This window comes from Schistocerca cancellata, chromosome 1, assembly GCF_023864275.1.
Source record: "Schistocerca cancellata isolate TAMUIC-IGC-003103 chromosome 1, iqSchCanc2.1, whole genome shotgun sequence".
NCBI classification, from domain to species: domain Eukaryota; kingdom Metazoa; phylum Arthropoda; class Insecta; order Orthoptera; family Acrididae; genus Schistocerca; species Schistocerca cancellata.
In genome coordinates this window covers 937,659,678-937,675,707 of record NC_064626.1, presented here as the reverse complement: position 1 = coordinate 937,675,707, position 16,030 = coordinate 937,659,678, and the positions used below count along the sequence as shown (strand labels likewise).

Below are 16,030 nucleotides of genomic sequence, written 5' to 3'. Positions count from 1 at the left end.
AATAATAATGAACCCCTAATGAACACCTTAAAATGTGTTTATTTGTTTTATTTACAGTGTATTTGTGTCAGTTACTTCTGCGTCACGTGTAGACCGATTTCCCGTCGTTGCTAACGACGTTTTCGTATTATTTTTGTGGTGTTCACTATTGTATCTGTTTTGTATTTGATTGTTTCTGATTCTGAATTTCGTGTACTATTGTCGCAGTTTCGAACTGCATACTCCTTTGCTATTTTTTTGGCTTTGCTAATTTTTTTTGACCACATTTTTTGTACTGCATATATCTCGTGAGTTAGTTTATACGGTTGTCCATGTGTTGAACGGATAATTCAAGATTGTTGTGGATAGAGAATTTGAATGACAACGAGAAGTAGGGCACGGAGACAAGTAGACTGGGAGTGGGGAAATAATGCGTACATCATGGAGGAAGATCGCAATAGACGGTAGAGGCACAGTTTGAACGTAGGGAGGCGCTGTTGTTGAACGATGTTCGCAAGAACGATGTTGTGCAACAAGGAAATCAGAGAGAAGCAAGCGATATGGCTTTTCTTGAAGGGACAGAGAGTGTCAGATCGCGTGTGATGTAGTAGTAGTAGTAGTAATAGTGGCAGTAGTAGTAGTAGTAGTAGTAGGTAGTAGTAGAAGATGTGAGTGTACCACAACATATAGAAGCAGATGTGATTATTAGAAATCCGGACAGAGAAGGCAGGGCGGTATCAGAACGCAGTGATGCAGATACAACACCACGGAAATCAAGTATGAGTTCGGTCGATCACTGTACTGAGGAAAAGGAAGAGAACTTCAATCTGGTAGCATTTTTGATGGGAATGCAATGAAAGTTTAAAAGATTGCACATGATGCTAACAAGGGAACCTCCCCATTGCACCCCCCTCAGATTTAAGTTATATGTTGGCACAGTGGATAGGTCTTGAAAAACTGAACACAGATCAATCGAGAAAACAGGAAGAAGTTATGTGGAACTATGAAAAAAATAGCAAAATATACAAACTGAGTAGTCCATGTGCAAGATAGGCAAGGAGGCAGGGAGCGCCAAGACAGTAGCAAGTTTCGCAAGACGAGTAGCAGCTGAAGCATCGAAAGCGAGTAAACGCACAGAAAAGCAAGGACGAGAAGCAGTGGTCAATTTGAACAAGAAGGTCGAAATCGTGTAAAAGCGGCAAAATGACATGGAGCAACGCATCGACACGAAAGTACGTGAAGCCATGGATCTTCAAGCGACAGTGACCAGGGGCAAAGTAGAGTCAGAGCTGCGCAAATTAGGGACTGGTTCGGAGGTAACAACTGCAACTCCAATAAGCGAGAGTGAAGAGGTCCGTACTCCTCTCTCGTTCAGATCTCAACAGGAAGCTATCAACACGCAAATGGAGAAGAAATTGGAGGAGGCGCTAAGGAAACAAATTCAAATGCGGCCAAGCACGAACGCAACAGAACCAGAAAAAAATTCGGACGGGACAGAAAACTGTATACCGTTAGCAGCGAGCAGAGGACATGGTGAGATGAACGTCGCATTTTGTCGAAGCCGTAGAGGCAGCACAAATGAGGGGACGTCGAACGAGGGCATCCAAAGGACTGATATTTTCCGTAGGACGGAAGTTGTCGACGAAATGCCATTTGATTTTCAACACTTCTTACAAGTCCGAAAATTCGAAGTTTTCCGAGATGAGGGTAATTTTACTCGCCCACGTACTTGAATATCACAATTTGACCTCTCTTTACCTCCAAATTGACCTTTAAAATAAAATTAAACTTTATTTTCGTACATTTGCAAGGGCCAGTTGCGGAGAAAGTGCGCGGAATATCAGCGACGTGTAGAAGTTACCGGGAGTTCAAAGACATCTTCCTAAATACCTATTGGTCCAAGGAAACCCAAGAGCGCATAAAGGACGAGATGATTGTTGGCAAAGATTTCGAAAGTTCAGGCTACAAAAGCCCAGTCAAGTTCCTTGATGCAATGATTGGCAAGAACCAGTGTCTTGACGTACCATGCTCTACCGGTGAAATCATACGTCACTGTTACACCAAACTTTCGTCAGCATATCAAGAAGTATTAGCTGGCAGGTGTAATGTGGAGCCCAATACTTTCTTTAACACGCTTTACGAATCAGAGAACGCATTCCGAGCACAGAATATCAGAGAACTCAGAGGAAATTCTTGACAGATACGTCGCAGGCTCTATGTCGCTTCCACAGTATAACCATTACAGTAATAGGAACGGAAATGTACGAAATGGAACGCCTTACGGAAACCATTCACGGTTGGGAAATTTCGAGAGAAATAAAGTTGAACAACGAAGAGACTGGAATGGGAACCGCAATAGTTACGTACTACGCAACAGTGGCTGGGATGGAAGGAGGAATCAAGTCTACAAACCACAAAACAACGGATGGCGAAACCATGGATCCGGTTTCAATGACAATAGAAGATGAGCGCGAATGAACAACGGAGGCAACGGAAATGGAGGTCAGGCTGAGGAACCTGATATTCTGGGACCGAACCCAGGACAAGGGGCGCGAGGAAATTTCAACCAACGTCAATGAACTCGGACCTAGCCTCATCAATGTTATTAGATAGGACGATGGGAAATGTTGCTGGAAGATTCTTATTCTGTACGAGCTACAGATGGTTTAATGGTCGGTGACAGCTGAGCATAAGCACAGTAACATAAATTTTGTTTAGTTATAATATTTTTAAGCACAATAATCATTTCTTTAGATATTTTTCTGATTCATTATGGTAATTAGCATAGGAACTTTCCCCATAACTGCTAGTCGTAAGAGTTAGGCACTGTTAGATTTTCACTGTACAAGTATTTCTTCATAATATGTATTAAGTTTACAGATGTACAGATGGTCATACCAGAGCTGACAAATTACAATTGTTGAGAGTATAAATGTTCCGATTTCATGACGGAAACTTCGTTGTTTATTTGAGTCCTATTTCGCGCGAGTTGATACGTTCTCATAGCAGTTTTGAAGTTTGCACAGAACGACAGAATCAGGTGTCACAACAACGGTAGAATTTTATGTCTTCGAGTCCGAAACAAGTGCACGAGTATTGGGGACAGAATTCTTCTCGTATCATCTTGGAGTTCAGCTACAATCATATACCTTTTATTTATTGTATGTGCATTGCAGTAAACGCCCTTGTACGATCCGGTATATAATTCGTGGTATAGTGTGTGAGAGGGGTGTCGTTGAGATTAGTTTGCGAGACCCATGGAGGTATTTTGCAGGATGGTCGTGAACTGTCCACGCGAGAGGGGTGTAGACTTTCTTGTGGGTTTCGCCGTGGTTTGTGGCTATTGCCCAGTGCAGTGTGTCTTCGCTGTGGGCTGATTATTGTTATCGCCAGTGGCGCGATGTATCTGTGGCGTGTTTTTTTGTCTATGGATGTAGCCTTTGGAGCGATGTTTCTCGCGAACTGGATATTTTATTCGAGTGTGGTTACACAGATGAGCTATCGCATCTTATGTGATTGTTGTTCACTGTGGGTATTCGCTTGTGGTTTTCGCTTGTGATTTTCCGCACTATTGTGCGATGATATTATTGTGGGCTTTCGCGAGTAATTCGTGAGCGCCTGAGTGGTTGATCTTGGGTGATAGTTTTTACTATGTGGTGTGAGCATGGAATGTGCGAGTCACTTTGGTATGTTTTTGCACAGCGAGCGAAGCACACCATCAATTAGTGAGAAAGAGAAGAACGGAAGAAATGCAGCTTTGCAGTCAAATGCCGATAATACCTTATGTTTCACATTTGTTTCAGGAACTGGAGTGGAAAATTTGTACATCAACCTGAGAAAATTTTTAGTCAGTTCAGCAAAAAGAGAATTTTGCAGAATAATTATTTTTCCACATAGGAGAGAGAGCAGACTGGTGATGTTGGCACTCATCGAAATTTACGCCATACACCAGCGTTAGTGCCACCATAACGACAAAGTAATGGGAAATCTTGTACCTTCAGTAGTTCGTATATCATTTTTTAGTAGTTGCATTGCATGAATAAGTAGTAGACTTAGATGGTGTGACAATGACTGAAGTGAATGTGTAGTCTAAGCTGGTTTAGTACTTTGAGGTTGTGGGAAATTCACACTACACTATCATACACTACCACACATCACTACTTAAGATTATAAAGATTCAGACACAGAAAATTAATCATTTAAAATTATTGCTGTAATAAAAACAAAGAATAATTGTAGAATAGAATAAGATTTTATTTTTGTTAAAAGAGCTCTGTAAACCATTTTCCTTTTACTCAAGAAGCACTCTGTGCTGTAGGACTTATGTAATAATCATATACTTTATTGTCAGTCAGGAGGTATTTTGAGCAATGCCCCTGACTGTAGACAATTCCTGTTGCATGTTTGCAACTTGTAATGTATTTTCCCTCATCGTTCTGTCAAATCTTTGATCACAGTGACTTTTGTTCAAGCCAATTTGGACTCTGTAGAATCATTGGAATTGTCTCGTTCAGACATAGCAGCATTGACAGACTCATTTAGAACATGCTGTAATTCATAATTTAAATTATCATTTTTTTGTACTCTTGCATCTTGTTCTTCCATAGAAGTATTGACTTAATGTTCGAGTATTTCAGCAGTATCCTTTAACTGTTTCTGATATTTGACAATGTCTGTACATCTTCTGGAAGACAATGATAACCTTTCTTTGATTCTAAAACATCATTTTATAGAATATTGTAGTGCATTGACAGTATGTTGAAATAACAATGTGTTGGTTGACTGCCTATTTGTATGCTCATTTCACATGAAATATCGCCCATCTGAACATTAACCTCATATGAAACATTATCATCAAATTGATGAACTACACTACGTGGAATATCATCTAAATGAGCATCATTTTCACACAACAGATTTTCTATCGTAGTATCTTCATCAGTTTCAGAGCACAAGTCCTGTTCGGTTTCCTCAACCTGTGTATTTTCAACTTCCATTTCAGTAACTCATTCTGTTCAATGTTAAGCTATATCTTACCATCTCCCTGTGCAGTCTTTTAAATATCTTGTCTATTTGTACCATAACATTAATGTACATATTTTTTTAAAAATGTTGAATGGCTACAATCTGAAAGAATATCTACCAGATAACAATTTCCATCTCAAGAGTGCTGGTACAACAATGTAAAGCAGCAGCACATACAATTACTGGTAAAATGTTATAAACTCAGTCATCTTGCGGCTTACAATCATGAAATCTCATTAACAATGCCCAAATTTAACACAGAAAATATTGTTATTTAATGACTTGGACGAAACTTTCGGTATTACGCATTATACCCAGCATGATAAACTGAACTTATGCACTGCAGGCTGCCTTTACCTGTAACAGCGATGTATTGATGTTCTCAAAATTTTTGCTGGGTGTGATGAATGGAATTTTCTAATTTTGCAATATGAAGAAACTGCATAACAGTCGCTGAATCTACAATCTTATATAGTATACACGAATCACATTGGAACACTTAAGGTTCCATTATCTGGTGTAAACAGTAATGATCAGAATATTGTATTACAAGAAATGGGAGGGGATTCTCCAGTTTGAAATATCATATAAGGAACCCTGCTGTTGTAAATGTCACCAGAATCATGAAACATGTTAAATACAATACAAAACGAAAGAGAAATAACATATTGTGTGGAATTACATAAATTCCATAAAAATGCTGATGGGACTTTAAGTATCCCAAAATCGGTTGTGTGTACAATCTAAGATTGTTGATTCAGCAAATGTTGTACAGTTTCTTCATTTAACAAAATGAGCTTATACAGTTGTGGCTGGCCCATAAGATTAACATTTTGGGAACTGTGTAAGTTCAATCAATAATTTTGCTTCCTATTTATTTTTATTTCTTTTCTCTTTTAAATGTAAATTCCCCATTAAAATGTGGTACATGTAACATAGAAAAATGAACATCAGACACTTACAAACGCTCTTTCCAGTTAATAAGTTGTTAATGTTGGTTGTAGTGAATATAAGAGGTAAGAGAGAGAAAAGGTGACTATAACGAAGAGATGCCAGACAAAAATATATTATCAGCCTATTTTTAACATGATGATACATGGTCATAGAACGATGATTAAACAGTTTTGTGTGCCAGAATGCACTCTGTAATAAAATGACACTCAGAAATTGGCATTACACTTCGTTGTCATTCACCTACATGGACATAGGTTCGTTTTCTGGAATGCACTATGAACACATAAGATTGTAACAATGGCAGCCAATCTGTTGCGCATTAGGACAACCAACAAAGAATGTTTGCTGCAAAACATTATAATTTTTCAGTTAGCAACAAGGAGTAAATTAAATAATACAAATTAATAAAGTAAATATTAAAAATAATGTAATACAACTTAGTTAAACCAACATTGTAAGACACCACCTTTCACGCCATCCATTCACTGAGACAATTCTGAGAGAAGAAACTGTAGAACAGTACTGAGACACTAGCATTATCCTAAAAACAAATTCAGACCAACAAGAAAGTCATAAAACATACATACAAGATAAAACGATTTATTAGATTGGGAAGTTTTGATGATGATAATAACTTGTGCGATTATAAGTCACATTAGTGAAACTGATAATGTGAATTTAATTGAAACAATGCCAGGTATGTAAAGCAAAACAATACATGAAGACACATTAGAAGAGGCTGGGCACAGGTATTATTTGAATTCTTTCCAAGTTTAAAGACTCAGGTTGTTGCAGGAGATAATCTAGTACAGGGAGTTCAGGATAAAGCAAGACAAACAAAAATTGAATTTGTTTATTCGATTTCACAGAAGCAAAATGTGCTCATGGTCGAATTTCAGGGTAAATGTGATAAGCTTTATCACTGCAGTAAAAACAGAGTTCAAAGAATAAAAGGTTCAATTTCAAGATTCTGCAGATGAAACCTTTAATGTGGTCAAACAGCAGAGTCAAGAAATTTCTACTATAAATCAGAAGTGCACTGACAACGTTAGGGCTGTTGCTAAAATTCCATGTGGTGCACAAGCTCATTGCACCAAATTTCAAACAAAATTTGATGACATTAATGAAGTGATACGCTACTGTGTCGACAATACAGCAGAATTTGATCAGAAAATTTTGAAGAATCAGTTAGTATTATTCAACGAACATGGTAGTGAACCTACTGTTACCATACCAGGACTTATTACACCAGTCATCAAATTTAAGTATTTGGCTGCTTTGTAAATGGGTGGAGTTACCTAATTTTGTGATGCTCAGTGCACTGGTATTATCAGATTTTCTCTATCACATCACATTTCCAAGATACGCAGCACAATCAAAAAAGAGAATTGGTGAACATTAATAGAATTAAAAGAAACAAGAAGTACATATTCAGAACTTTACAACTCACTAATATTTCATGAACATATTGACATTATACCAACAGAATGTCTAAATTAGTTTGCAACATACTTTCAACCTCAATCTCCTTTGGTATTCGAAAAATTTGACGACACTCTTCTTTTGATTGTCATTTCAGTAGTCTACCTAACAAGACCTCAGCAGTAGTCGCCCGTTGTCGAAGAGTTCAAGTGATCTTGACAATATATGGATGTATTGCTGAATGTGTTCATCCAGGCAATTGCTTGCAGCTTCCAAACTTTCAGAAAGAAATCGAGGTGGGAAGGTAAACAGTGAATTTTAACCAACATTCTACACTCCATGTTCTTGCACCAGGTGAGCGGTTCATTTCATCCCATGTCCTTGTAGCTGTCTAACAGATCATTCAGAATGGAAACATAGTTGTCATCTCTTCTGTTACTCAAGAAGCACTTCACAAACTGTTGTGTTGAAAGTGAACCAAAGAGGTGATTCGATATTTGTGTGAGTTTGACAACAAAGGCTGGATATTTTATCAATTTTCTTATTTGTAGTCCAACAAATATAGTTTCTTTCAGCTTTGCTTCACTTAATTTAGGAAACTTTTCTGTCAAATGATTTAAGGCCTGACGCCCTTTATCTGTACCTTTTACAGAGTTCTTCACAAGGCCCAGCTTGAGATGAAAAGGAGGCAAAATAATTTTATCATTCTGAATCATGGAGTGTTTTTCCCATTTTCATATCCAGATACAAATAATTTCCTTATAGACCCATCCTTGAATGTATAGCTTTCCCACAGCCACGAAAAAATTGTATTTTTTGGATCCACCCTTTACACCAAAGAGCTACCGCAGTACAACAACCGAGTTAGAAAACTGCTGCGGAAGCAAAAGGAATTTCACACAAACATAAGCATAGCCAAAGCCCTGCAGAAAAACAAAAATTACGCGAAGCGAAATGTAATGTGAGGAGGGCTATGAGAGAGGCGTTCAATGAATTCGAAAGTAAATTTCTATGTACTGACTTGGCAGAAAATCCTAAGAAATCTTGGTCTTATGTCAAAGCGGTAGGTGGATCGAAACATAATGTCCAGACACTCTGTGAGCAAAATCGCACTGAAACAGAGGACGACAGACTAAAGGCCGAAATACTAAATGTCTTTTTCCAGAGTTGTTTCACACAGGAAGACTGCACTGTAGTTCCTTCTCTAGATTGTCGCACAGATGACAAAATGGTAGATATCGAAATAGACGACAGAGGGATAGAGAAACAATTAAAATCGCTCAAAAGAGGAAAGGTCGCTGGACCTGATGGGATACCAGTTCGATTTTACACAGAATCCGCGAAGGAACTTGCCCCCTTCTTGCAGCGGTGTACCATAGGTCTCTAGAAGAGCGTAGCGTTCCAAAGAATTGGAAAAGGGCACAGATCACCCCGTTTTCAAGAAGGGACGTCGAACAGATGTGCAGAACTGTAGACCTCTAACGTGGATCAGTTATAGAATTTTGGAACACGTGTTATGTTCGAGTATAATGACTTTTCTGGAGACTAGAAATCTGCTTTGTAGGAATTAGCATTGGTTTCGAAAAAGACGATCGTGTGAAACCCAGCTCGCGCTATTCGTCCACGAGACTCAGAGGGCCATAGACACGAGTTCCCAGGTGGATGCTGTGTTTCTTGACTTCCGCAAGGCGTTCGATACAGTTCCCCACAGTCGTTTAATGAACAAAATAAGAGCATATGGACTATCAGACCAATTGTGCGATTGGATTGAAAAGTTCCTAAATAACAGAACGCAGCATGTCATTCTCAATGGAGAGAAGTCTTCCGAAGCACGAGTGATTTCAGGTGTGCCGCAGGGGAGTGTCGTAGGACCGTTGCTGTTCACAATATACATAAATGACCTTGTGGATAACATCAGAAGTTCACTGAGGCTTTTAGCGCATGGTGCTGTGGTATATCGAGAGGTTGTAACAATGGAAAATTGTTCTGAAATGCAGAAGGAGCTGCAACGAATTGACGCATAGTGCAGGGAATGGCAATTGAATCTCAATGAAGACAAGTGTAATGTGCTGCGAATACATAGAAAGAAAGATCCTTTATCATTTAGCTACAATCTAGCAGGTCAGCAACTGGAAGCAATTCATTCCATAAATTATCTGGGAATAGACATTAGGAGTCATTTAAAATCGAATGATCATATAAAGTTGATCGTCGGTAAAGCAGATGCCACACTGAGATTCATTGGCAGAATCCTAAGGAAATTCAATCCGAAAACAAAGGAAGTAAGATACAGTACACTTGTTCGACAACTGCTTGAATACTGCTCACCGGTGTGGGATCCGTACCAGATAGGGTTGGTAGAAGAGATAGAGAAGATCCAACGGAGAGCAGCGCGCTTCGTTACGGGATCATTTAGTAATCACGAAAGCGTTACGGAGATGATAGATAAACTCCAGTGGAAGACTCGGCAGGAGAGACGCTCAGTAGCTCGGTACGGGCTTTTGTTGAAGTTTCGAGAACATACCTTCACCGAGGAGTCTTTCCATGAACAATACGAGACTGGAATAGAAGGGAGAACTGACACAGGTACTCAAAGTACCCTCGGCCACACACCGTCAGGTGGCTTGCGGAGTATGGATGTAGATGTAGATAAACAGTGATTAGAACTGTGATCATAGAACACATTAACGCTCATAGAGTGTTAAATGTTAGCAGCAATGACATGGACCTTGAAAACCTGTTAACAGAATTTATAACAACGTAGCACTCAAGACCTGACATTGAAATGTTGTCTTCGCGTGCCGAATATTATGTGACAGACTGTACAGCCAGCCGAGCGGCAACAATATAACGGAACGCTGGCTACGGAGCGCCTCCCTGAAATGATTACACGCTGCAGGAAATAAACAGAGGGCACGATGGACACCTGTATGGATAATGGTGCAGTGTCGTATATGTGTTAGGCCTAATTATGAATCACTACATTTAAATGAACAGTGTAAAGATCCTCCAAAAACAAACTATTTCCATCCATGTGAATGAAAGTGAAATTGAGACTAATAAAATTTTTCCACAGGATGAATATAGTTATTATCTTGTCACTGATACCCATGTTTCGATATTTTATGTACCCATCTTGTTCAAGAGGGATGTGGAAAGAGAGAAGGAAGACCTGCTGCAGTACTACTTCCAGACAGCAACAGATACAATCAGAGGATGCAGCCGACGGAAGCCGACGCTCCAACCACGCGGCCGGGGGAGAGGGGGGGGGGGGGTCGGGGTGGGAGTCCAGCAGCAGCAGCCTCTACCTGCCTGCGACCCAGCGGCTCGACAGGGGGGAGGGGGCGATTCTACGACGTCATCGGCGAATTGTTATTAGAACTTTTAACCTTCATGAAACACCACCATAAAAGACATTTCCTATCTCAGATTCAATTTACCGAAATATAAAATTTGCATTTTCAACGTATTATATGTTATCTTCATGTCAAGCCTGATAATTAAGAGTAGGTAACTGTATTTTCTTGAAGCCCCATTTGGGTTTTCCGAATTCAGTGAACCCAAATGGGAGGGGGGGGGGGGATAAGTTAATCCAGAAAAGTATTCGCCGCTTTTTCCGAGACTATACAGTTACTGAAGCCTTTGAAATACTCAACACTATTTGTGTCATGTATTAACAATATTGTATCTGAACATTTGCATCATGAGAACAATGAACCTATATGGATATGGTGGTCTGATAAAAAAAACACAATATAAAAAACAGTTTTTTTTTCTCAGCCGAAGGGTCAATGTAACATCCACAACACTATGTTCTAGCCACAAGATGTTAAAATGAACTAGGTGTACAAACTTCAACCAATATTAACGATACAATGTAGAAAAAAGACTGTATCGTGTAAAAATAACGATAATTATTTCATTATTTCTGTAATAATTTAATTTCTGTGTAAATTAACACTATTATCAGAGAACTACATTCATGGACATTGACAATTATAATCTTTTTTGGTACTGTGATAATTGTGTTTCAGTTGTTCTTCCTGTGCTAACCGATGAACTGTTTGGACGTAAGATGTGTGAGGTCTGTAAAGAAAAAACCTGTAACGATATTGTTAATTATTGTATATATGGTTCTCGGGCGAGACGTCGGATGTCATAGTGAAAACTCCATAATATTTCCTCAGCGCAACTGGCCGACATCTTCAGGTGCGGCGAACACACTGCTAAGGCAGGACCAGAGCCCCCTAGTTATGCCAGTCTTAGGCAGGAAGTACGCATGCGTGGAGGCGCCAAATTCGATGGCCAATAGCGACGATATCACCGATAGCTGGAAGGACAGCAACGCCACCTACAGGATGAAGAACCAAAGACTTCGGCGCAAGCGCGGAGGCAGCCGCTGCTACTCTGCGCTGATGACGATTCCCCTTTGTTCTTCGCCTTCTTCCAGTTCCTCACGTTGGGTAACCCGCTTTGGGTATAAGGCACGGTGAATCTCCCCATCGGAGTATCCATTTTGTTGGAAAGTGGTACGCAGATGGAGTAGCTCGTTGGATAAGCTGTCTGAGTCTGATATGGCTCGTGCTCTGTGAACCAACATCCTAAGTACGCCACTTCGTTGTGAAGGATGGTGACAGCTGGTGGCCTGTAAGTATTAAGTCCGTGTGTGTTGGTTTACGGTACACTGTGTAACCTAATGTGCCAACTTCTTTTCTCCGTACCAACACGTCCAGGAATGGAAGTTCGCCGATTTTCTCCATCTCCATAGTGAACTTGACGTTGGGATGAAGTGAGTTAAGATGCTCAAGAAAAGCGATTGAATGCCGTGAGGCCAGATAACAAAGGTGTCGTCCACATTTCGCCAAAAACACGTAGGTTTCAAATCCGACGACTGGAGTGCTCTCTCCTCGAAATCTTCCGTGAAGTCTTTCATGTTCATATGGACAGTATACCACCACAATGTCTAAATTAGTTCGCAACATATTTTCAACCTCAATCTCCTCTGATATTCGAAAAATTTGACAACGACACTCTTCTTTTGATTGTCATTTCAGTACTCTGCTTAACAAGACCCCAGCAGTAGTCGCCCATTGTGGAAGAGTTCAAGTGATCTTGACAGTATGCGGATGTATAGCTGAATTTGTTCACCCAGGCCATTGCTTGCAGCTTCCAAACTTTCAGAAAGAAATCGAGGTGGGAAGGTAAACAGGTGAATTTTAACCAACATTCTACATCCCATGTTCTTGCACCAGGCAAGTGGTTCATTTCATCCCATGTCCTTGTAGCTGTCTAGCAGATCACTCAGAATGGAAACATAGTTGTCGTCTCTTCTGTTACTCAAAAAGTACTTCACAAACTATTGTGTTGAAAGTGAACCAAACAGGTGATTCGATTTTTGTGAGTTTAGCAACAAAGGCTGGATATTTTATCAATTTAGTATTTGTGGTCCAACAAATATAGTTTCTTTCAGCTTTACTTCATTTAATTCAGGAAACTTTTCTGTCAAATGATTTATGGCCTGACATCCTTTATCCGCAGCTTTTACAGAGTTCTTCACAACACCCAGCTTGAGATGAAGAGGAAGCAAAATAATTTTTTCAGGCTAAACCATGGAGTGTTTTTCGCATTTTCATATCCAGATACAAATAATTTCCTTATAGACCCATCCTTGAATGTATAGCTTTCCCACAGCCACGAAAAAAACAGTATTTTTTGGATCCACCCTTTAAACCAGTGACTTTCAAATCACAGAAAGGATTAGGCAGCCCTTCATCTTGGGGCATAGGTAAATGCACCAACAATACATTTGGTTATCTTACTTTATGTCTAGTTTTTCTTGAAGGCCCTGCAATATTTGTAAGCAGAAGCAACAGTTTGAAAATGGTCTTTGCCTCACACCAAACCATTAGAAGAGGGAATGGCATAGCTCGATATTTTGCTTTCAGCCATTTGTTTAAAGTGGTACTACAGGTTGTGCAGGCAATATGAGGAACAACATTTTTATCTTGATCACAATTAAAATTACAAATAAAATATAGTTTATATGCATACATAACTAAATAAGTGGTTGGTTTTGTTTGAGATGATGGGGTTACTAGTAATAGTTATTGTTGTCAGAGTTGTTTACACTACGATTTTTGCCAGTTGCCAAGTTTTAAACACTACAAAATTAGTAGTGGGACTACGTTTGATTCAGTCCATTTTGTTAGTGTGGGTTGCCGTCATCAGGGACAGGTATGCATTCAGGGTCAAATCTATGGTTCTCCTTTGATTGACAGGTACTTAACCTATTGTTCTGTTGAGTGGTCTTCCATGGCACCCCAATTTCCTTTTGATTGACAGGCACGTATCCCATCACCCCCTGGACCCCTCACCCTCCCCCCCACCCTCGCTGCTACAGGTACACTTTCAGGTCTGAGGTATTGGAATAGCTCCTCTCAGTCTTACCAATTTGATTGACTACATAATTAAATTGATCAATTAATTAAACTCTCACCCATTGGTAAACCCCCTCCCACCCCAGAAAATGGTGGTAAGTTCAAATTCTGGTACACTTTTCGAATTTCATATGTTTCTGAACGCCATTTCTGGCGCATTCTTGTTTGTCACCCACGCCCTTAAACTACTGTACTGCGTTTTACATAAAAATTAAGGAAAGTAACCTATTGCTCTGCACTTAACCTGCTGTTCTGTTTCACGTCACCCGCTCACACACACGCTCTTCTTAACTATTGTACTGCTAACAGCACATTGATATAAAAAATTTATGCAAATTAACTAAATCGGTATTCTTCACATGTATAGAGTAGTTTTTCTTAATTCAGAGCATCCTATTCGTCGGTGAAATCGATGGAATATAGTTTAAACAAAAGATCGCTCTGCCAAGCACTTAAATGCGAATTGCAGAGTAATCATGTAGATGTAGATGTAGACGAAACACATGCAGTCACCTGACACTGGAGCTCGGGTGCATCGGCAGGCCCACGAAGTAGCTACACAGCTGTCAGCTGCCCAGCGACGGACAGGTGTTCGTTCGGGACCCGCAAGCATGAAGCAGTGGCATCCCTTACATACTTGACAACGGGAAATTACTGTTGAAATATGTGTTCACCTAGGTACTGTTGCTAGAGCAATGACGCATAACTGAGGTACAGGTCCAGTGCTGAGAGATGTTGCCGTGCTTCCCAGAATAGCACAGGGTGCATTGTTGCTAGCAATCCTAATAGGACAGTCCATCCGTCACTGAATTTATACATCAAACTGCTGCTGGTGCTGGTGTGGGAGCACTGTATACCCTTTTTTTCCTGCAGATCAGACTCTTAGCGGCGAAAACTGTTTTCTACACATTGGCATACTGCACTGGCAGTTAAACCCCACAAAAGTTATCTACAGATCATCAAATACATATAAGACTCATAAGAATATTGGGAGCCAGTAACATATTTATCAGTGTAACAACAATTAAATATTACGATTGCTGCTACAGTCTGACACTGATCGCTGTACAGGTAATGTCTCCTCTTGACAGCTTTCGATCTGGGACAAATCTCAGTATCTATAGTGCACATAATTTTCCACATAAAAATCTCTCTCATACCCTCTTGGTTATCGATGCGCTGAATCTATACATCCCTCACGATAGGACAAACTCATTTTCTGTTATCATGCCATGACATAAACCACAGTAACTTTGCACTGCAACATATACGCATTTCAGACAAACAGTGCAGTTATCTTTTATATCTGTACAGCACCCGAAAAAATTAGGGTATGCCTGGACTAACACCAGCTATATGTCTCGATTCTCCTCAGTCCTAGGAAATTATCTGTCGAAGTCCTCGAATCAGCGCTTCTGGAAAGTGCTGCATCTTGCCAAGATTCTCTCAAACAAGTGTTATGAAGGACAGGCATTCAGCACTATGTGCGAGAATGAATACCACACCAGCGGAAGTAATGGTTGGAAAGACATCATTGACGCACATTGGTGTACTGTAATCAACATCACTATCGCTAGAACAACAAGGAAAATGTGAGGGTACACTTAGGGGTTCTGATAACGTTCTCACCACTATGTAGAGATTCCTGATCCCAGCACAAAGGATATCTTGTGAATGAATGATTATGATTGCCTCTTATCTAATTTACCCACCGAATTACTGATGCCACCGGTGTGGAAGCACCGCCCACCTTCTTTTTTTCTGCAGACAAGACTTTCAGAGACAAAAAACTATTTTACACAGACCGCCCTATTGCACCGACAATCAAACCTTGCAAACTGCCCTACATGTCTTCAAACATGGAAAGACTCTTACTCTGTTACACTGGTCTCCCACTGAAGACAGGAGCTTGAATATTAGAGCATGAAACCGATCTCCAACCCAGCAATATACCACTGTGTACTGTGTTGATGTAGTAAACATACAATTCGTATTCTGCACCACACAAGATCACCCCTTTTACATCATTCGTACACATATCGCGATGACAGAGAGCATAAGCACATGCACCGTAGATATTTCCCATGAGGTCGGGTTGTCATCCACTCCCAACGTGTGACGAGTGTGCCCTCATTGGATCGAAGTCACTCTCAGAACTGTTGTGAAAAGATGGGTTCGTTTCCCCCCTGGGACAGACATGTTACTGTTTCTGG

The 16,030-nt window shown here is 40.1% G+C and overlaps 1 protein-coding gene across 1 annotated transcript in view; it reads right to left on the bottom strand.

Annotated features, from left to right (window-relative positions):
- Positions 1 to 4,446: 4,446 nt before the first annotated feature.
- The window catches only part of LOC126116196 (craniofacial development protein 2-like), a 33,941-nt gene continuing 22,357 nt past the window's right edge, over positions 4,447 to 16,030 (bottom strand). Inside the window, exons 2-3 of the mRNA XM_049915034.1 lie at positions 4,815 to 4,955; positions 4,447 to 4,527 (exon numbers count right to left, since the gene is read on the bottom strand). Coding sequence (XP_049770991.1) covers positions 4,447 to 4,527; positions 4,815 to 4,955 — 222 coding nt within the window. The remainder of the gene's footprint in view (positions 4,528 to 4,814; positions 4,956 to 16,030) is intronic.